Here is a 22677-nt window from a genome sequence, read left to right on the forward strand (position 1 = left end):
AAAATAAATGAATCCACAGTTAAAGCAATATCAATAAAATTTAGAAAGGAAATTAATATCTATCACATCTACACGTTTTTTAAATGGTACAAATCATCAAAAGGAGTAGGTTCAATAAGGCCCCATTTTGGCCCCAAAATATAGCAGTTTTACAAAATTGTTAAAATGTATACTTTTAGTTATTCATTTGAAAGTAAAATGCTTCTTCTGCATAAATATGGGCTGTTTTTCCAAAGTAGTCGGTATAGTTTCGGTTTGTGCCCTTTGAACTTAAGGACGCTTAACTATGGCAACAGAATACGCATGCTCGAAAATCCTTTCTGTGATTGGACAAAATGCTGTCATGCTGGGTGATTTGGTTGTGTTTGAAAAAACGTCTCGTTAATTATATCATGATGGAAAGCAAGTGAAAAACTATAAATATTTGAACTAGATCTTACAAAGATTTATATTTTTATCAAAATAATTGTTTCTCCAATAGCTCTTTGCATCCGTGACAGCTGTTTATTCGGGACAATTATATAATTTTTAATGTATACTTTGTTGTACGAACGTACATGACTTTCAGAATGGCCTACGCAGGTGAGATTTCCGCGGGGTTTTGGTGAATGTAAACGGAAAGATACGAGGACCGAGAATACTGAACACAAACAGAGAAAACGTTATTTAAATGGTATCTTTGTGCTTCTGAAGGTTATCGAAATGATAGTTTTAAACATATACTCAAATTTAAATACGTCGGATATCTTTTTTTAAAGATAGTTCTTGTTGACAATACAATGCACATGTATCGGGTACTAGCATCATTAGGTCAGGCTAAATTACTGAAATCTTCACAATTTTAGCATTTTAGTTAAATTTTAGACGGTTCCTGTCTTAAATGAAAGTAGCTGCATTCGTGTTCATTCTTAATATTGAAATGTAAGTTGTATTTTATGATAATACATAACATGTATAAAGGTTGTGGATGAACACGGATGCGGCCACTTTCATTTTTGACAAAAACTATCTGAAAAGTGACATTTTTGGGCATACATGTATTTGATAGATTTTTCATATTTAAGCTAGAATCGGAGCGTTTTTAATGAGAAAATCAGTTAAAATCTTTCCTATAAATTTATTGAATCAACTGAAATAGACACTTAAGTGTTTAAAAAGTGTCTAAAATCTTTCGTCAGATGGACTTGAAATTTGAGGCCAAAATCATCCATTACCGGACCTACTCCTTTAAAGACGATGATATGCCACCATCTTGAGAGCTGGCAACACTTATGTCTTGCCTACTTTGGAGTTAATTGCAAGTGAGACAAGTCCCACCAGTCTAATATAAAATATAACTTATGTCTGTTATATTGAATTACCAAAAAAGCAATCTTTGCAAACTAATAAAGTCATCTGTAATATTGACTTATCTTTGGTGCTAAAATATAAGTAATCTGCAAAAATACTAACCTCCATATAAATATTCCTAAGTTCTGCCTCCTTGTACAGTGACTTTGGATTAGTGAACAGTGACAATAACTGTAGCTGTGACAACAGAGTACTGAAATATAAAACACAAAATAATTATAATGTGGTTTGGGGGGATGTTTTATGTTTAGCTTCAAATAAAAAATAATACAGTGGGGGGCACATATTCGACAGGGACACAATTTCGCCGTTTTATGATTTTGAGGTGTAAACACTTCAAAAGATGGCTGAAATGGAAGAAATATGCCGATAAATTATAGTTTTATAACAAATATGATTATTTTTTAAACTTAAACAAAATTGCGGCACTTACTGCAAAGGACCGAAAAACAGACAACGATTTTCGGTCAATTTCCTGAATGAAAAACACGATTTTCAAAAAAGTTTTTCTTAGTAATTTTTTGACTGATTGGCCTAAATTTATGTTTTTTACATCTTTGAAATGTCTGCTGTGCATCTATAATGAAATTTATTTGATAAATATTATATAAATTTGCAGTTATTTGGTTTTAAATAGATATGTAACAAGAATGTGTCCATAGTACACGGATGCCCCACTCGCACTATCATTTTCTATGTTCAGTGGACCGTGAAATTGGGGTCAAAATTATAATTTGGAATTATAATTAGAAAGATCATATCATAGGGAACATGTGTACTAAGTTTCAAGTTGATGTAACTTTAACTTCATCAAAAACTACCTTGACCAAAAACTTTAACCTGAACTTCGCACTATCATTTTCTATGTTCAGTGGACCATGACATTGGGGTCAAAACTATAATTTGGCATTAAAGTTAGAAAGATCATATCATGGGGAACATGTGTACTAAGTTTCAAGTTGATTGGACTTTAACTTCTTCAAAAACTACCTTGACCAAAAACTTTAACCTGAAGCGAACGGACGGACGCACGGACGAACGGAGGCACAGACCAGAAAACATAATGCCCCTCTACTATCGTAGGTGGGGCATAAAAACGGCGAATATGTGTCTCCCATTGACAAAATATCAAGAAATTTCAAACCCCCTTTAATCTAACTTTACAGGTGATTATTTTCAAACAAACATGTTTCAAGCTTAGGAATGTTTTGCATTTGAAGTTATCTTCATATAGAAATATCAGTATACTTCAAAAACATATTGACCTGAACATAAACTGCAGAAAACATGGAAAGATATGGCGAAAATGAGCACCCCACTCTACAGTGATCCTAAAACTTATAATTGTTCTTATAATTCCTTTTAGCTTCAAATTTTTACAGCAACCAAGCCATATCTTACACCTTCAGAAGTCTTCCAACCATAGCTGGTGGTATCTTGAAAGTGTTTAATAAGAGGGCTCTAATAAAGGAATTTTTTCTAATAAATTTATTTCAAGTTGTATTAATCACTGCTATTATTATATAATTATTTCTTGAATGAAGACTGGAAAAAACATGAAGTAAAATATCCACGGAAATACAATTGTTCCTTCATCCATGAAAACTGGCATCTACAAAAATGAATGAAACAACAGTATGTTATTTTCACATCAATTTGATAGTATTCACTGATTTCAATTAATTTTGGAGGGTGAAAAAATTAAGTCATATGAGTCCTTCTGATTTCAAGCTACTGATATGTAAGAGTGACACCAAAAGCTTTTATTTTTACTATTCCATCTCAGTTTTTTTTTATTATCAAAAAATTTTGAACAAACACTGCATATTTTTCAGCCAATGATAAATGTGCAAAGTTTTCGTGTTATTCTACGTAATGGTCACAAATAAAAATAATAAAAATCTTGAAATCCAAGAACCTTGTGACATGCTTTCTTGACTTTTTCTTTTCTCCTTTCAGTTCTTTATCTGTTTTTTCCTCTGCGTCATCATCTTCCATCTTGTCATCATCTACAGGTTTATCTTTTAGGAGATTTTGTGAACGTGCAAATATGTCATCCACTGCATAATATTCTTCTCTAAACAAAGAAAAATGACAAAGACATTTCAAAACATAGCTTCATAGATTCGAAATATAAAAAAATGGTATCAAACTGTCCTTCCCCAATATATCTTTTCCTCTATTTTTCTCCCTTCAATATTATGAATTCTTATATGAGCTGCTTTAGATACAAATCAAATGTATGCAAAGGAATATCAATATTTAAGATGCATCTGTCAGTCCATTTTGGGTTGAAAAAATCTCTATGAAAAGTTTATACTTGTTTGAAAATTGAGCTGTTTTAAAAAATATCTACAGAACTAACCATAATTCATCTTTTATTTCATCTTTGGATGTTTTAAGATCAATCCATATCTTATACATGTACATGTATACATGCACTTACATAAGGTCTATTCTTCTTCAAAGCAACTCATATGGTTTATGCCACCTTTTTTTCAAAATGGTGAGTTCATCTTGACAGTGTATACCGGTAGTCTATTTATATGGGTATGTAACAAAAATGTTTGAAAAGAATTGAATTTCCAGAGAACTAAATTGTGTGAAAACAGGTACTTTTGACTTGCCGAAGCAGCACCAAACAGGCCCTTTCATGTTTTCTGAATTTGTAAAATATCTAATTTCACAATTTACCCGGAAAACTTAACCACATATTAAAAAATAATTCAGCCTAGATAGAAGCCATCATACATGTCCAAGTAAGCAATATGCAAAGAGGAATAGATAAAAAAGTCTTCCATTGTCACCTAGCTGAATGAATTGGGCATCTTGAGCCATACAACTTACATCTCCTTATTCATTTCAAAATAATTATCTCAAGAATTTACTTAAGGATGTACTTATGTGAGCTAAGGTAAAATTAAATAAATCAAGAATTCAAAATTGATAATATAAGCTGGAAGAGTATTAGTTAAGGGTCAAAATAAGCTAAAAATATTGATAGGTCATGGAGCGCCTTTTCAAGATATTTGATGTTTAAAATATGGCGGGAAAAGGCTGACTTGGACTATTACCTTATATTTGCATTGGTATTATTTGGGTCTCAAATCAAAAGAAAGAAAATCAAGAATCTGCTTAAATTTTGTCAATTGACCTTTTATGAGCTACCAAGTCTTATGTTAAAAGATAAATAGGTGTTATGGGGCAAAATATTTTACCTTGTATCGTATGGAAAAACACCAAGGAGTCCGAACATTTGACACTTATTCCAACCCTCACCTAAGTACAACCTTAAGTATGAATATTGGCAAAACATGACAAATTCAATGCTAAACATGTCTGTTATCTACATTTAAGATGTGTGTAAATATAGTGATAACTTACTGTAGAAACTGTAGAAATAAAGGTACAACATCTCTAGATTTGCTCTCACATAGCTGTGCAAATGATTGCATGGTTTTCCACATCTGAATTCTAAAGTTATTATAATCTACATCTTCGTGGACACAAAGTGTTGACTTATGACTACTAAATATATCTTCAATATCATCCTGCTCTAAAGAACTGTCTGTACCTTTGGAAATATTTTCTAAAATTAAAAATAAGAAATTGTATCTTTAAGCAAAAATTTGGGATGTTTTCATGAAACTAATATTTACTTTCTTTTATCCCACAGTGCCACATTTTACCCACATTGTAACTACACTAAAATGTGACCAATGAAACGCTCAGTAGTTTACTATGTATAAATGGCAGATGAATTCAAAAGACAATATTATTATATAAAATGATACAGCAATTTTTTCCTTATTTTGTATTATTACTTTGAAAAACATTCTGGATGTGAAGGAAGGAAATCACTTTGTGTCTTTCAAAAGTGTCCTTTTGAGGTGTTTCTCTAAAACGTAATGACTTTTTGTTACATAAATCAGAAAATATTAATCCTCAGTAAATGGAGAAAGTATAAATTCCGATATTATGATTATCATACCTGGCCTAGAGTAAGTCTTTAAATGATTTAAATATAAGTTCCAAAAATCTTCTTTATTAAGTCCTTGGGCATGGGTAGCTATCAACTTCTGTACTGGTTCCCATAAGTATTTAAAGTTTAGGAAGAGGCAACCTAGAAGATATCTAAGAGGAACCTGAAAGCAGTAAACAAGATAAAATTACTGGCATATACATTATATTTCAATGACTACATTAAGTTATAAAAATTATTAATAGTTTTTATGGCTAAAATAATTATCCTATAGTTCACTTTATCAACTCAATGCAGTTACAAAATGGCTGAAAATTAACATCAGTGATAATGAACACAATGTAATTGCCAAATTCAAAATCCAAAGGATTGTGGGTAATTTCCTTGTTCCCTCCCCCTCCCCCCCCCCCCCCCCCCCCAATGAAAATTTCATCATGTCATTAGTACATGAATTCTCATTGTTAAGGACGTTATAGGCAACCACAACGCTTGGTGTACACTTTTTATGAAAATATTACCATGAATTCCTTAGATTCTGAAGAAGCAAATTGTGTTTCCATTTCAAATATTTTAAAAGAGAGAACGATTATGAAAAAATAACTTACTGAACAGAAAAAAATGTGTAAGACACATCTTTTAAATATTTATTACATAATATACCTGTGTAAAGGGTCCTATAGGGATCTGATATTGCACTGTTGTGAACTCTAACTTCTGAAGAAACATTTGCCTTTCTCTGTATGTTTGAACAGACAAAGATGTCTCCTCTGCTTCTAAACATATCCTGAAGACTCCCATTTGGTCACTCTGTGGATGTAAAATTTAAAATATTTAAAAGAAAACATTTTTGCTCTATACATTATGTACATGTTCTTGCCATGCTGGTAGAAAAATCTTAAATAAATAGATCATCAATTATCAATTGATGACATGAGATTTGATGACATTATCCAATCAAAATGAAGGTTACAAATGATGTTGCATTAGAATGAAAGTTATCTTAACAAATCAGAACAAAATAACTATGAAAAATGAACCAAAATAATCATGAAAGTATTTGTGTTCTGTTCTTTCTTTCAAACATGTTTTTTGCACACTGTTTAAATTTAAGGCTTCTATATATTTCTTCTATATATTTTCTCTGGAAATATATTTATAAACTTAAACTTTGTGACATTTGAACACCTGAGTTCAATGCTGGATTTTGGTTGAGTCCAGGTACCTCTTTAGTTCGCCATGTTGTCTTATGTGTTCTGTTGTTTGTTTTTTCACTGTTTTTGGTTTTTGTCGTGGCATTTGACAGTTTGTTTTACCATATATGAGTTGGCATATCCCTATGGTATATTTGCCTCTCTCTATTTTGCTTTTTTTTTTAAACCATGGCAATGTCAGTTTGTTTTGTCAACTTATGAGTTTGAATATCCCTATGGTATCTTTCGCCTCTTTCACTATTTAGTTGCAAAAAAGATGTTACTAGTATGTTCCATATTTTAATGTGTATAAATTTACTCACACTGTTTCCTACAGAAGGAAGTCTCATGTCAAAATGTGTCAGAATTCGAAGTGACAACTGTCTAATCTGAAAAAAATAAGTCACAAAATGATTTTTTTAATTGAAACTACCAATGATATGAATTTTTGATTACTTTACATGAAGGTAATCTGTACCAATACAGGCTCCAAATGTCCTCCTTTATAACTCCATAACTCATGGTGGTGCTCCTTAGAAGGGAGGATCATATGGAGACAAGAAGAAGATAATCTCACGTAATCAACTACATTTGAATTTAGGTGTAATTGTAATGTTATGGATAACATTAAATAAGCAAAGTAATTGTAATTTAACCATTAACTCTTCAAAGTAATTGTAATTTAACCATTAACTCTTCAAAGTAATTGTAATTTAACCAGTAACTCTTTAAAGTAATTGACCCATCCTTAATAATGAGATTTCTAAGCTTTCAAAATTAAGTGCCTTCTCTTTTTGAAATTATTAGTTTGAAAATAAATTTAATTCTGTCTAAGTGGCTACTTAAAAGTTATTATCTCATAAAGTTTCAATTACATTGAATAAGTATAGGAATAACAATGCAACATTAAGCGGGTACTTAGAGGAAAGCAATTCAATGTCATAATTGGATTTTTACCAATGAAGAACTGTGATCAAACGAACCACAAAATGATTAATTTTTTTTATACAATGGGTGCAGAAAGGAATAAATTGACATAGAATTAGAGAAATATATATACCTGTGAGAATGGAGAGGAAATATTACTCTGTAAGAAAGAATATATCTGTAACAATCTGTCTTCTGTCAAAACATCTTCCTTATTGTCTATCACAGCTTGTGTAAAATATAAATCTGATGCTCGTAGTATGTGCACATTATTACTGTACAAACTAAAAAATAAAACACATTTTATGAAGATAAATGCAAGTTTGCTTATAGCACCCTAAACAAGAGGCTCTCAAGAGCCTGAATCGCTCACCTGGTAAACAATGCCTTATTGAACATATTGAACCATGCCAGGCAAACATGTACAGCTAACAATTCTTCAATATTACAAATATATATGACTTACTGTTTATAAATAAAGAAAATGAGACCAAAACACAAACACTTAAAACTTAGCAATGGACTGTGAAAATGAGGTCAAGTTCAAATAAAACCTGCGTAACCGACATATAGATCATAAAATATTTTCATACACCAAATATAGTTGACCTAATGCATAAAGTATTAAAAAAATAGACCAAAATAGAAAATAAGACACAAACTTTATTTTATACACCCTACTGATCATTCAGTTGAAGTTTGGTTGAATTTGGTTGAGTAGTTTTAGAGGAGAAGATTTTTTAAAGTTAGCAAATATGATGAACAAATTGTGAAAAAATTGTCATTAAAGGACAATAACCCCTTAAGGGGTCAATTGACAATTTTGGTCATATTTAACTTATTTGTAGATCTTACTTTGCTGATCATTTTTGCTGTTTACAGTTTATCTTTATCTATAATGATATTCAAGATAATGACCAAAAACTGCAAAATTTCCTTAAAATTACCAATTAAGTGGCAGTAACCCAACAATGGTTTGTTTGATTCGTCTGAAAATTTCAGGGCTGATAGATCTTGACCTAATGAACATTTTTACCCCATGTCAGAATTGCTCTAAATGCTTTCGTTTTTGAGATATAAGCCAAAAACTGCATTTGACCCCTATGTTCTATTTAAAGTAAAGGCGGCCATGTTTTTTGACGGATCAAAAATCGAAGCACACACTTTGTGCAGGATAATCTAAGGAACTATCATGCTAAGTTTCATCCAAATCCATTCAGTAGTTTCAGAGGAGAAGATTTTTTAAAGTTAGCAAATATGATGAACAAATTGTGAAAAATTGTCATTAAAGGACATTTACCCCTTAAGGGGTCAATTGACAATTTTGGTCATATTAACCTATTTGTAGATCTTACTTTGCTGATCATTTTTGCTGTTTACAGTTTATCTTTATCTATAATGATATTCAAGATAATGACCAAAAACTGCAAAATTTCCTTAAAATTACCAATTAAGTGGCAGCAACCCAACAATGGTTTGTTTGATTCGTCTGAAAATTTCAGGGCTGATAGATCTTGACCTAATGAACATTTTTACCCATGTCAGATTTGCTCTAAATGCTTTCGTTTTTGAGATATAAGCCAAAAACTGCATTTGACCCCTATGTTCTATTTAAAGTAAGGGCGGCCATGTTTTTTGACGGATCAAAAATCGAAGCACACACTTTGTGCAGGATAATCTAAGGAACTATCATGCTAAGTTTCATCCAAATCCATTCAGTAGTTTCAGAGGAGAAGATTTTTAAAGTTAGCAAATATGATGAACAAATTGTGAAAAATTGTCATTAAAGGACATTTACCCCTTAAGGGGTCAATTGACAATTTTGGTCATATTAACCTATTTGTAGATCTTACTTTGCTGATCATTTTTGCTGTTTACAGTTTATCTTCATCTATAATAATATTCAAGATAATGACCAAAAACTGCAAAATTTCCTTAAAATTACCAATTAAGTGGCAGCAACCCAACAATGGTTTGTTTGATTCATCTGAAAATTTCTGGGCTGATAGATCTTGACCTAATGAACATTTTTACCCCTGTCAGATTTGCTCTAAATGCTTCCGTTTTTGAGATATAAGCCAAAAACTGCATTTGACCCCTATGTTCTATTTTAAGTAACGGCGGCCATGTTTTTTGACGGATCAAAAATCGAAGCACACACTTTGTGCAAGATAATCTAAGGAACAATCATTTTAAGTTTCATTCAAATCCATTCAGTAGTTTCAGAGGAGAAGATGTTTGAAAAATTGTTAACGACGACAGACGACGACGACGACGACGTTGACGACGACGACGACGGACGCCAAGTGATGAGAAAAGCTCACATGGCCTTTTAGGCCAGGTGAGCTAAAAAACAATAAAGTTTCTTAAAATCAGTTAGACCAAATTATTGTTGTGTTATATTATAGTATGTGTTTTCACAGGCACATGAAAAAATCCTTCTTATTTTCTACATTGGAGTGGATTGGAAAATATTTTTGGATTCTTTTGATAATGATAGTTATAACTTTACCTAATTTGAGATTTAATTCTTTCCACTGGTATCCAGTCAAATATTTCTCCATCTAATTGCAGCTTTAATAAACACAAAACTATCTGATAAATAAAGTACAACTGGTCATCTGCAACAAAAAATAAATAATTTAACATAATACTCTACTCCAGAAATAATCAATCATCATGGAAGCTATAATGGGGTTATATAAGATAGGAAAAGATCCTTTCAGAAGTTTACTTTTATCTTGCATGCACAGTCTCATTTTAGATTCAAATAGTGCGCAATAACAAACAACTTTCTCCCAGGTGAGACGGAATAAATCATAGCTAAAATTATCATCAGTGAAAAGACAACCAACAGTCTTCAAAACTCTACATTAAAAAATACACAGAGCAATATAACTTGATTTATTTCACTTGACTGGGAAGGATTTAACTGATTTGCTTATCATAGACCAGTCCATCTGTATATAGGTGTTATGGATAAGCTCATCTTTGAAGTGTCCAGTTATGGTCATTCACTTGGATAAAATATTTGAGCACTATATAGGCGTATTCGTAAAATAAAATGTGAGACACGGTCGTTGATTTTCATGTATAACGGATTTCAAAAACATCTTTATTGTCACATTTTCCAAATTGTTAGTTGCAAATGCTAAAACACATATAAATAAATACTTATATTATTAAATCAAATAATTCGTTCATTTTTAAATTTGTTTGGTGACACTGATAGGTGATTAGAAATTAATAATAATTATAACAATAATCACCCTTATCTTCAAAAAAACTGTTCTTATGCAAATTAAAATGTAAGTTTGCTCAATCAGTTGAAATAACATTGGTAATACATAAACATAACAAAGACTTTTTATCAAGTCTGGTAGCTCATAAGGAAGATATTTGGAATCAGAATTAGATTGAAACTCTTGTACAAAAAACTGATCACCCTAATTCCCCTAATTGCTCTGAGGGATACGATTGCCATTGTTTCATTGACACATGTATGCATGTAGCTGGATAATATTATTTTCAAAACTAATTCAAATGACAAACAGACATGTAAAATAGTTACAAAATAGCCAAACCTGGATAAAAGTGTAGGAACAATGTAATTAGGTCTATTGTGTTTATTTTTGTACTATCAATACCAAGTTTACTTTCCACAGCAGTCACTGACTGACTCAGAGTGAGAGATGTCAGAGAAGGTATTTTATTTCACTCATTGGTTATTATATTTTATTAAGTGTCTGTTAGCGATGCGCCGACGTATAGTCATCAATGTGCTGATGGATCGTCGTATGATGTAGATGTAGATGTAGATTTCAATACATATCTTATCACCTTTTTTCCTACATTAATTCTAGGAGAAACCCCATTCCTAACTCTTTAAATATTTAATTTCCTTTGGGTCAGTCATCATGGCTCCTTTCCGTACACATTTATCGGTTTAAATTGCATTCGGTTTTAATATAATACGACGTTTATTGACAGAACGAGCTAATACTTGACGTCTTGTATATTTTCAGAATTCACGGAAGTTACTGCCGGAAGGGAGACAACTCGAAACGATAATATGGAAGACTCCATTTCGCCTGAAGGGGTGTTCTACGATGTGGAATATATTTATTTTAATCTAAATGATGCATATGATTTAAAATTATGCAACAACAATAACCCTCAATAGCAGACATACATAGAAAAGATCCCATGAGTTATAAATTAATTAATTGAGTGGGGAATCCAGAGCAACCATTCAATCTAAAACCCCTTAAAGTCAAGAAAACTATACGCATGCGCATAATTTCCAAATCAAACCCTGGGGCAAGATATATTAAATGCTTATTAAACGACCTAGATGGTTCTCAATTTCTTTATGGAAGTACAATCTCAAATATCAGTTTCATAACGGTAACATATAAGAAAAACTCCACTTCAGTTCTTATGACAGAAATAGATTTATCGGTATTCAGAGAACTCTCGCATTTTATCAAAACTGGGAATTCCCTCTGACGTGTTTCTAAATTTATAACTACACTAAATATAAATACTGCTTAATTCTGATTTTCCGTGTTGTTAAAAACACGCATCGAAGTCAAGGGAATTATCAAACATGAAGATTATGAAAAGAACATTATAGGAAAGTTGATTAAGTTCAATCCCTTTGTATGTTTTTACCTTTTAAAGCAGACAATCATAAGAATCTGAGATGTTCCTTAATGTTTAGAATAAAACGATTGACGTGAGGGAAATTGCTCTGAGCCACCGGTATAAGTCTACAGATTGCTTGAAAGCAATCGCATCCCAAAAAGAAAGATTTTTTGTTTCATGTACCTGTTAAATTTCCTGCAGCACTACATAACTGATCTAGTTTCTTGAGTATAACTTTTATCAGCTGGTCTTTGTTAACAAGAGGCCTAAAAGAAATCACAATATTGACCTATTAAGCTTAAAATATTGATTGTATCAAGCAAAGCAAAAAAATTACAGCATACATAATTTAAAGGATTTAAGTTTTAAAGATTCTTAAATGTAAAAATGGTGAGGTTAATAGCTTTTCTTAAAACTCCAAAAAGAAGATGAATAAAAATATAGGTAAATGACATATGGTAAAACCTGGGGTTAATATCCATGAACTAGTAAGAATTTTTAAAAATGTCTAAATTATATTTTGTCGTTTTGAAAAGATTTATTTTTGCAATAGATGTTTTGTACACTTTAAAATTTAGCTGAAATTTGTCTCCTAATGAACCTACATCTGTCTTCAAATAACCTACTGACGTCGAACACTATCACATTTTAAGTATGACCTCAAATTTTCTAATTAGCTTCATTCTTTTGCAGGAACTTGTATCTGATTTTAAGTTTTTAATAGCACAGAAATTTGCACACTTATATGATTTTAAGTGATGGTGCACAAATTTGCATACTTGTGTGATTTTAAGTAATGGAGCAGAAATTTGCATACTTGTGTGATTTTAAGTAATGGCGCACAAATTTGCATACAAATGTAAACACATCTATTGTTTTCTGACCTGACATGAGGAAGACACACAAGAACACTCCATAATCTTGGCAGTTCTGTACTACTGTCCATCAACATATCACTCAGATATTTTACAACAGAAGTCCTGAAAACAAAGAGCAAAGTTCAAAGTTCATATACAAGTATGATTTTTTTGTTTGTTCATTTATTTACAACTTTGAAAGAAATATAAGCAAGGAAAAAGTTATTTATTTTCAAGAAATAATGCATTATTTAGGTCACTTGTTTAATCTGTTGACTTTTTTTCATATCATATACATGTATATAAATATTATGTGAAATATGTTCGTTTGAAAACACAATAAGAAAGAACAAATTTTAATCAATTGGATCATTCTTATTACAGCAGATTGCATTGAGTGTGTAGGTAAAAGACATATGTTTGGTTAGCTTTCTTGCTAGCTGAACCATGAAGTCATTATAAGGTTAGAAAAACTATTAAGAGTAGCCTAGTTAGTCTGATATCCAATCTATCTGTCTGTAGAACTAGACTAGTTTGAAAAGAGGGTAGTATACCTTACCTTATTATAATGACTGCACAGTGCAGCTATCAAGCAAGCCAACCAAACATATAACCTTTACCTACACACTCAATGCAATCAGCTGTAATCCAATTTTCAAAAATAATCAAAACGTTTGAAAAATGTCTAGATCATAACTTTTTTTATTTATAAAGCACAGCATGTAATTCATACCCAGAAAATAAAATCTTACCTGTCTTTACCATAGTCTATTATATACCCAGAATAATGTTCTAATTCAGCGCCATTCTGTAACAATGGCACTTTATGCAGTACAATATGTGTCAGGAGATGGAGGGTTTTCTCCCTTTCTTTTCCTTCCTTAACTACAGACTCAGTGTAAGCAATTAGAGCTGGTAAAACATTCTGCAAACCAAAACGAATATTTGTAATACAGCATTTAGTTTTTTAGTGGAAGTTTACAAAATGGATGATGCAGATATACTTACTATGCAGCATGGATTTTTCTCTTTGTTGAAGGCCATAAAGTGACCTTCAATTGTTAACTTCAAAATCATTTGTCTTTGGTGGAGAGTTGTCTCACTGGCAATCTTAATCCACATCTTCTTACTAATATGGTATAGTAGATTTAAGATTTGCCACTTGATTATGTCAGTGGCTTTGGCCTAATTAACTCATATTGTTATGTAGTGGCCTAATAAATTCATCTTGTTATGTAGTGGGCTAATAAACTCATATTGTTATGAAGTGGCCTAATTAACTCATATTGTTATGTAGTGGGCTAATAAACTCATATTGTTTTGTAGTGGCCTCATAAACTCATATTGTCATGTATTGACCTAATAAACTCATATTGTTATGCAGTGACCTAATAAACTCATATTGTTATTTAGTGGCCTCATAAACTCATATTGTTATGTAGTGGCCTAATAAACTCATATTGTTATGTAGTGGTCTAATAAACTCATATTGTTATGTAGTGGCCTAATAAACTCATATTGTTATGTACTGGCGGCCCGAGTAGCCTAATAAACTCATATTGTTATGTAGTGGACTATTAAACTAATATTGTTATGTAGTGGCCTAATAAACTCATATTGTTATGTACTGGCGGCCCAAGTGGCCTAATAAACTCATATTGTTATGTAGTGGGCTAATAAACTCATATTGTTTTGTAGTGGCCTCATAAACTCATATTGTCATGTATTGACCTAATAAACTCATATTGTTATGTAGTGGCCTCATAAACTCATATTGTTATGTAGTGGCCTCATAAACTCATATTGTTATGTAGTGGCCTAATAAACTCATATTGTTATGTAGTGGGCTAATAAACTCATATTGTTATGTAGTGGCCTAATAAACTCATATTGTTATGTACTGGTGGCCTGAGTAGCCTAATAAACTCATATTGTTATGTAGTGGCCTGTTACTATATATCATTGCAGTTTACACTAAATAGTACATTTTGTATGACACTGCAACTTAAATGTTCAAAAAGAATTTGTTTAGACAAGGGCCCTATTTTGCCCTGAAGATCAGATCAGTTGCTTCAAAGACAACAAAAAAAGTTGATGAATAGTCATGTAATAAACTGAAATAGAATTAATTTTGTCAAACTTTTCTTTTAAAGCATTGATATTTACAACCCAAATATGGCAAACATATGATTTTAAAGCAACTTGAAGAAATTGTCTGGAGTTTTACCACATTTCAGTCTAGGAAACATAGAATGTAGGGTGCAGCACACTAGAAATTCTAGTAAGATAGGTAAATTATTACATCAATTGGTTATGTAAAAAGTTTTAGAAATGCAATGGGTGTTTTGGCAGTTTTAGTCACGTTTACTGTATGTACAAACCTTTTCAAAGAGAGGAAGGTCTAATAATGCCTTGAAAAATGAATAAACAATTTCACATGGTACCTTTTTCTTCATCACCTGAAAACACATAACTAGTTATTACTATTTGACAAAACATAAAGTCAGTATAGCCCATGATTTTCTGTTAACCATAAAAACTGATGTTGAAACATGTAGAGAGAATGAGAGGTTAGATTACTCCAATCCACTAAAAATAAGGTGCATTATTATACAGGATATGAAACATACGGTATACTATTAAAGTATTTTCTTGAATTTCAAATTTCAATCAAATTCTTGTGAACCAAGTGAAACTTCTCCACAGATTCACCTCCTATTGGTCAATGTATTTAAACTTTTATCAGTCCTATTAAATAAGATAATGGATTGTTATGTAAAGTAGTTAAGGAAGTTCGCTTGTCATGTTTTGGGCCATTTCTATCAGATTTATAGAATCCTCTGGTTTTATTCATTTGAATGCCTTAAAAAAAACTGTCCATTGACCCCCATTTTTCTTTTTATAAATCTTTTACATGTATAATGAATGATAAGCCATTTGTAAAAGTCTTATAAAATTTTAATTATTTATAAATAGTTTTTGAGAAATTAAACTTGTCAATGATAAAGCTATGAAAAGTCAAGAGAGAATATTTTCCCGCCAAAATTTCAATGGCTAATATCTCAAAAACAAGAACATTGACCTATATATATATTTTCCTTTATTAATCCCCTATCAATATAAACTAGTAATTTGAAAAGCTAATTATTTTGAAACTGAGAAATATAGATTCCTACACTGCAACAAGTGTATTACGATATTTCTCCACTCGAGGACAGGTAAATTTTATTATTTAAAGCGCGAGGCTTGCAGAGCATTTTAAATGATTAAATTTAACTGTCGAGAGTGGAGAAATATCGTAATACACGAGTTATAGTGTCGGAATCTGTTTCTCTGATGACTTTAATCATTCTTTTTCAAAGATTTTCAGAAACTTGTGTTCTTTATATGCGACGTCATAAGGCAAGGTCGCCTTTTTTCATAACGTCACAATAGAAAAATTGAGAAGAAAACAAAACATTTTGACGTCATAATCAAATTTCGACTAATCATTTGCCGAGAACAGATCTTTCACTAGTGAGGAGAAATATTTTTCTCACACCAGTCAGGAAATGTGAAAATAGCACAAAAATTAGAGAAGCGAGCTTCCTTAATAAAAATATAGTAAATTTGATCCCTCCACACTTATATTAGGCATGATTTCTCTGCAAAAAATTCATAGCAGAACATTAAACTAACATTTTATTTACAACAGTTCTTAATGAAATGAAACCAATAATCATAGATAAGTTATACTAACTTATAGCGGGTTATTTTTTTTTTTTTTGGGGGGAGGGGGTGCAAATTTTCGCTTATTTTTTAGGGATAAAACAAAATCGCCAAAATAAATTCCACCACTTTAAAAAAGGCAAAGGTATTGATAAAAGTTTTAAATCCGCGATATTAATTTGAATACCTTATTTAATGAAAATCATGAAATTTTACACCTGAGAAAATAACCATCTGTGGGGTATTTCATTAACAATAATCAATTTTGCTTACAAATAACTTAAATCAAGACTAAATCAACTTTTTTTCTTAAAATATGTAAAGACTGAATAGACTTACTTTCTTATGATATTTATTGGTTTGTCTTATATTTCCTATGTCTACCTTTCTTACAAAAATTTAAACCCTAAAAACCATAAAACATACTACAATTTTTAATAAAATGTCCTCAGATAACATTTTGCTTGTAGTTTAATTAATTCATGGAATTAATATAATAACATATCTATCCACTCACCTGAGATATCAATTTTACAGAATTCTCTACTAGAAGTGTAGTATGTGAAACCAGTAACAAGGATGTGACTAGATGAATTGTGGTTTCATCAATTTCTTCACCCAGTGAAGGCTCTTTCAAAATTTCTATCAATGTCTGAAATGTAAAAAAGTCTTTCAGTGTTAACTTCAAATTATAAGAATGAGCAGAAGTACATCTCACCTTTTAAAATGTTCATCTTCAATAATGACAGGTGTTCTCTTTAATTGACTAGTATCATAGGTTAGAACATTTGTTTAATACATAAAGAACTGTCTATAAACTATGTATATATAGTTACTACTGTTGCTTCATGCATTTTCTTGTGTAAAAATTTCCATGGATTGAGTGAAAATTGCATTTTCATAGATATTTGATCTCATTGTTTTGCCAAAGTCTGCATTCAAGTATAAAAAAATTTGTAATCCATTGATTATTTTTAAATTCTTGGTACACGCTTTCCCTAGAAATCCGTGAAATTTGATAACCTACATATAAAAATGAATCCACAGTATTCATTTCTAAAATCTTCATTGTTTTCTTCTTTCAAACTGTATTTAAAAGCAATTTTGACTGTGAAAGTACAGTAGATATAACTGAACAAAGAACTACACTTTAAAGGCCTCACTTTAAACTAAAATTATTTTGTAGACAGAACTTTACATGACAGGTGTATAAATCTTATAATACTTGCTACTGTATTACATTTAGTAATATGATCTACCATTGAAAAGTTTTCAACTGGTAATGTGCACACATCTAAGAGCATATGTAACTGCCCTGTAACTGCTGAGAAATAGATTTTAATAAACGTTGTCCACTGGCAACAATCACAAATTTTTCAATAAAAAAATATCTCACAAACAGGCTTTGAAAATTTTGGCAAAATGCATGCTTCCAAAATATTGTATGTGAACTTGAACATTTTTGTAAATAGCAGTGAAATAAAAACTTTGAAATTTCTGGATTATCCAAGAACTTAAACTATTTTCACAGAAATAAAGAAATGTACAATTATTTTTTTCCCAATGCCATTCTACAACGATTTTCAAGTTTTCATACAACATTTTGGAAGCAAACTTTACAAACAACTGACATCGGCAATTTTGTAATATGTCTTATTTCACACATTTTGATTGGTCTAACTGTATGCTATTTTGTAATACCAAAGATTTCCTCCCGCCCAGATCATTGGTGTCAAAAAGTATTTTTAGCCAAAAAAGTCATATACAACATTTTAGAAGCCCAGCGACGATATGTTAATGTGCATGTTCCTAGTATAGTCCAGAAGTAAAGTCTATTGTATTATATTGTTCCGTTTAGGAGTTTGGTGTTAAATGCAATTCCTCAGTATTAAATGTTAAATATATTCAAACATTTTCTCTACTCTGGATGGTTTAGAGCGGAGAATATTGAAGTTTTTGATATAATTAATTATTGCTATCAAGTTTCTGTGTATTAATTTTATTTCATTCATTAATTACTAATTGATGCTATTATCTTTAATTATCATTTTTTTTTATAAATTCTGTAAACCAAGTAATTTTCACCAGCAGTTTCATCAAGTAAATTAGAAATCGTGAAATTAAATCAATGCTTAGTGGACAAGAAAGGGCTTAACACAAAATGAAGTATCAGAGAAATTAAGTCGGTTTAAAGTAAACATATCTTTCTTTTTATATGAATCTATTGCCCACTCTCTCTACCTTTGCAATTTTATCTGGGTCAGTTACCAAGAAACCAGATTTATAATTAACAACTTGGTCAGCTAGTTTAAGAATCTTCGTGAGATAAGAGGTCAGCAGAGTCTGTTTCTTTTTAGGAACATTACTGCATGATGAGGAAATTGTTGCTGCACATGACTGAAATACAAGAAAGAAGAAAATAAAAGAGTAAAGAAAAGCAATCTAATATTTCAGTAAAAGATATTAAGATATACAAACTAAATTTTTTTTTTATATTTATAAAAAAATTCTAACCTGAAAATTAATCTTCTGGAAGAGGATTAATTGCTATAATATCCTCTACAGAAATCAAGAAGAATAATAAGAGCCATAATCTGGTTCGCAAATTGGCAAAAACAATTAAATTCTACAGTTCTTTGAAAATTATGCAAATTTAATAGATAACTAAGAAGTAATTGTAACAGGATGCTGTTACAAAGTCTCCCAAACAAAGCTCCCATAACTCGCCATTCATATGGTCCCATATTCATTTGATTTGATTTTTTGTCCCATACAAGAATATATATGGCTTAGGGGTGGGGATCTCCACCATTTACAAGTATTTAAACAGGAAGGGGTGGTGGTGACCCCCAGGTACTTTACATACATTTCATTTGATTTGTTTTATTGTCCCATACAAGAATATATATATGGTTTAGGGTTGATGATGTTAACCGTTTACAAGTTTTCAAACAAGAGGGGGTGGGGTGACCCCCTCAGGACTTCCCTTTTATTTCATTTCATTTGTTTTATTGTCCCCTACAAAAAAATATATGGTTTAGGGGTGGGGATGTTGACCGTTTACAAGTTTTCAAACAAGAGGGGGTGGGGTGACCCCCTCGGGACTTCCCTTTTATTTCATTTTATTTGTTTTATTGTCCCCTACAAGAATATATATGGTTTAGGGGTGGGGATCTGGACTGTTTACAAGATAATAGCACATTCTAAAATTGAACGGGGTAAGGGTGACCCCAAGGAACTCCCCTTTAATTTCATTTGATTAGTTTCATTGTCCCATAAAAGAATATATATGGTTTAGGGGTGGGGATGTTGAGCGTTTACAAGTTTTCAAACAAGAGGGGGTGGGCTGACCCCCTAGGAACTTCCCTTTTATATCATTGCATTTGTTTTATTGTCCCCTACATAAATATATATGGTTTAGGGGTGGGGATTTGGACCGTTTACAAGATAATAGCACATTCTCAAATTGAACGGGGTGGGGATGACCCCCGGGGACTTCCCTTTAATTTCATTTGATTTGTTTTATCGTCCCATTCAAGAATATATATGGTTTGGGGGTGGGGATGTTGACCGTTTACAAGTTTTCAAACAAGAGGGGGTGAGGTGACCCCCTAGGAACTTCCCTTTTATATCATTTCATTTGTTTTATTGTCCCCTACACAAATATATATGGTTTAGGGGTGGGATCTGGACCGTTTACAAGATAATAGCACATTCTCAAATTGAACGGGGTGGGGATGACCCCCAGGGACTTCCCTTTAATTTCATTTGATTTGTTTTATCGTCCCATACAAGAATATATATGGTTTAGGGGTGGGGATCTGGACCGTTTACAAGATAAAAGCATATTCTCAAATTTAAGGGGGTGGGGATGACCCCCTAGGGACTCCCCCTATATTTCATGTGATTTGTTTTATTGTCCTATAATCATTTCTGAAGACTGCATGTGTCTATCACTTACAGTTTTCAAGTTATATTCATTTGAAAATTTTAGAAAATAAAATCCCATAGGGTTCTATAGTAAACCCTTCCCTCCTTTCTACCTCCCAAAATACCCCTTAATAGACCCCAATGCACAAACGAAAGATTGATGGCTCACCTAGACATATTAGTCTACCATTCTATGAAACCCTAAGTAAATCTGACAAGCGGTTTTAGAGAAACGCTGCGGACAAGTTCATTTTTAAAAGTGGCGGAAGAAAAAGAAGAAAAAGAAGAAGAATAATAAAAATAATAAGAACTGAGCAAAAACAATAAGTCTCCAAACTTTGTTTGGGAGACTTAATAAATATGATTATATAGTCTTAAAACTTTAACTTTAAAAATGATCCAATGATTAACATTTTTCTCCCTGACCCATCTGTGGACTGTTTGCTTTGATGTGATAAACCTTTCAACAAAATGTGAAATGTGATATTAATCACAGCATCTGTATTTTTTATAAAGACTTGCTGTATTCTAAATATAGTTTATGTAATGTGTTTTGCCTTCATGTGTGCATGTCTTTGTAATTAACTGTGCATTATGTTTTGTTGTTTGAGTTACTTTGATACTTTGTTTGGTTCTTTTTATTTTCAAATTTTAATTTTTTTTCCGTCACACATCTTCAGTCTCAAAGGTTGTATTGGAATAATAACTTACCAGAATTATATTCCAGATGGTGACAGCATGTTCTTTACTGATATACTGACATACACACGTAAACATGTATGACACTGATCTTATCACTAAATCCAATGGTAACTCAGATTTCTTTATGTTCTTCCCTACTGGTCCTAATTTAGATAGCATTAGGGGTAACACCTGGAATACAATGTGACAGAACATTCATACATTTGTTAACTACTTGTAAAATACACGGCTAGCCACAAAGGAGTATCAAAATATCAATGAACATTCACCAGTAGCCAGAATATTTAAATTTTACAGCTTTTACATTAATGCTAGCAAGACAAATCTTTGTTTGGCTTGCTTACTTTGTTTGTATCAGTGTTTGCTCAAGCATGGTAATTAAGATAGGCGGGGCTTCAGCTTGTATACATCATACTTAGATTGTATTGGACGTTATGTTTGAGGTTAAGGACACTTAATTTTAAAACATCACATGACAAATATTCTCACATGTTTTCTCACCTGTAAAAATACAATAATTTGTCAATGAAAGAAAAATATAAACTTTTTTCTTGTATGAGGCTGAGAAACTGGCCTTCGACATTAATTGACCTAATATTGTTTTTTATAACATGTCAATCTATTAGTTCAGTCAGTTATTTCCATGTCTGTCCTTCGATTATGCAACTCAAGAAAATATTCCAAAAAATGGGAAACAATGGTATCAAAAAGAGAAAATCGAGTGCACCTTTTTTATGTTAGGGTGTGTTTGAGATGAATATTTTGTCTTGAAAATGTACAAAACAAGAGTATTTGATACACCATCTCGCTTCAGACTCTATCATTTTATATAGCAAAGCTATACAGGTTGACTTTATAACATAAAAAAATCACAGTACTAAAAGATGAAATATAGGGGTCAAGTGAAATACCTATCCAGTGGATCACAAAATCAGAGTAGGTGTGTTCCAATAGCTAATTTACTAAAAGTGCTTGTCGACAGTCTTTAAGTTGGATCTCTGAAAAAAAAAGTGTCTTCCGTTTCTACGATTGTGAAAATGAACTGGCGTAATAGGAAGATAATTTCGACGAAGTAGAATCCTGTCTGTATTTTTATTTACAGGTAAGGAAACATGTGAGAATATGTATCTTGTGATGTTTTAAAATTTAGTGTCCTTAACCTCCAACATAACGTCCAATAAAATTTAAGTATGATGTATACAAGCTGAAGCCCCGCCTATCTTAATTACCATGCTTGAGCAAACATTGATACAAACAAAGCAAGCAAGCCAAACAAAGATTTGTCTTGCTAGCATTAATGTAAAAGCTGTAAAGAAGCCATTGATTTGTAAAAACATTCAACTTTTTTAAACATAAATATTCAAAAACCAATTAAATGATTCCC

At 31.6% G+C, this 22677-nt stretch overlaps 1 protein-coding gene across 2 annotated transcripts in view; it reads right to left on the reverse strand.

Moving 5' to 3' along the window:
• Positions 1 to 22677, reverse strand: part of LOC143064019 (small subunit processome component 20 homolog) — a 112012-nt gene that overhangs the window by 70530 nt on the left and 18805 nt on the right. For both annotated transcript variants that reach the window (XM_076236517.1, XM_076236516.1), the window contains exons 10-24: positions 21303 to 21464; positions 18903 to 19058; positions 17179 to 17313; positions 15335 to 15412; positions 13706 to 13878; positions 12981 to 13076; positions 12280 to 12362; positions 9962 to 10070; positions 7583 to 7733; positions 6846 to 6911; positions 5993 to 6139; positions 5342 to 5495; positions 4735 to 4939; positions 3269 to 3427; positions 1453 to 1543 (exon numbers count right to left, since the gene is read on the reverse strand). In XM_076236517.1, coding sequence (XP_076092632.1) covers positions 1453 to 1543; positions 3269 to 3427; positions 4735 to 4939; positions 5342 to 5495; positions 5993 to 6139; positions 6846 to 6911; positions 7583 to 7733; positions 9962 to 10070; positions 12280 to 12362; positions 12981 to 13076; positions 13706 to 13878; positions 15335 to 15412; positions 17179 to 17313; positions 18903 to 19058; positions 21303 to 21464 — 1965 coding nt within the window. The remainder of the gene's footprint in view (positions 1 to 1452; positions 1544 to 3268; positions 3428 to 4734; positions 4940 to 5341; positions 5496 to 5992; positions 6140 to 6845; positions 6912 to 7582; positions 7734 to 9961; positions 10071 to 12279; positions 12363 to 12980; positions 13077 to 13705; positions 13879 to 15334; positions 15413 to 17178; positions 17314 to 18902; positions 19059 to 21302; positions 21465 to 22677) is intronic.

This window comes from Mytilus galloprovincialis, chromosome 2 (genome assembly GCF_965363235.1).
Source record: "Mytilus galloprovincialis chromosome 2, xbMytGall1.hap1.1, whole genome shotgun sequence".
Lineage (NCBI taxonomy): Eukaryota > Metazoa > Mollusca > Bivalvia > Mytilida > Mytilidae > Mytilus > Mytilus galloprovincialis.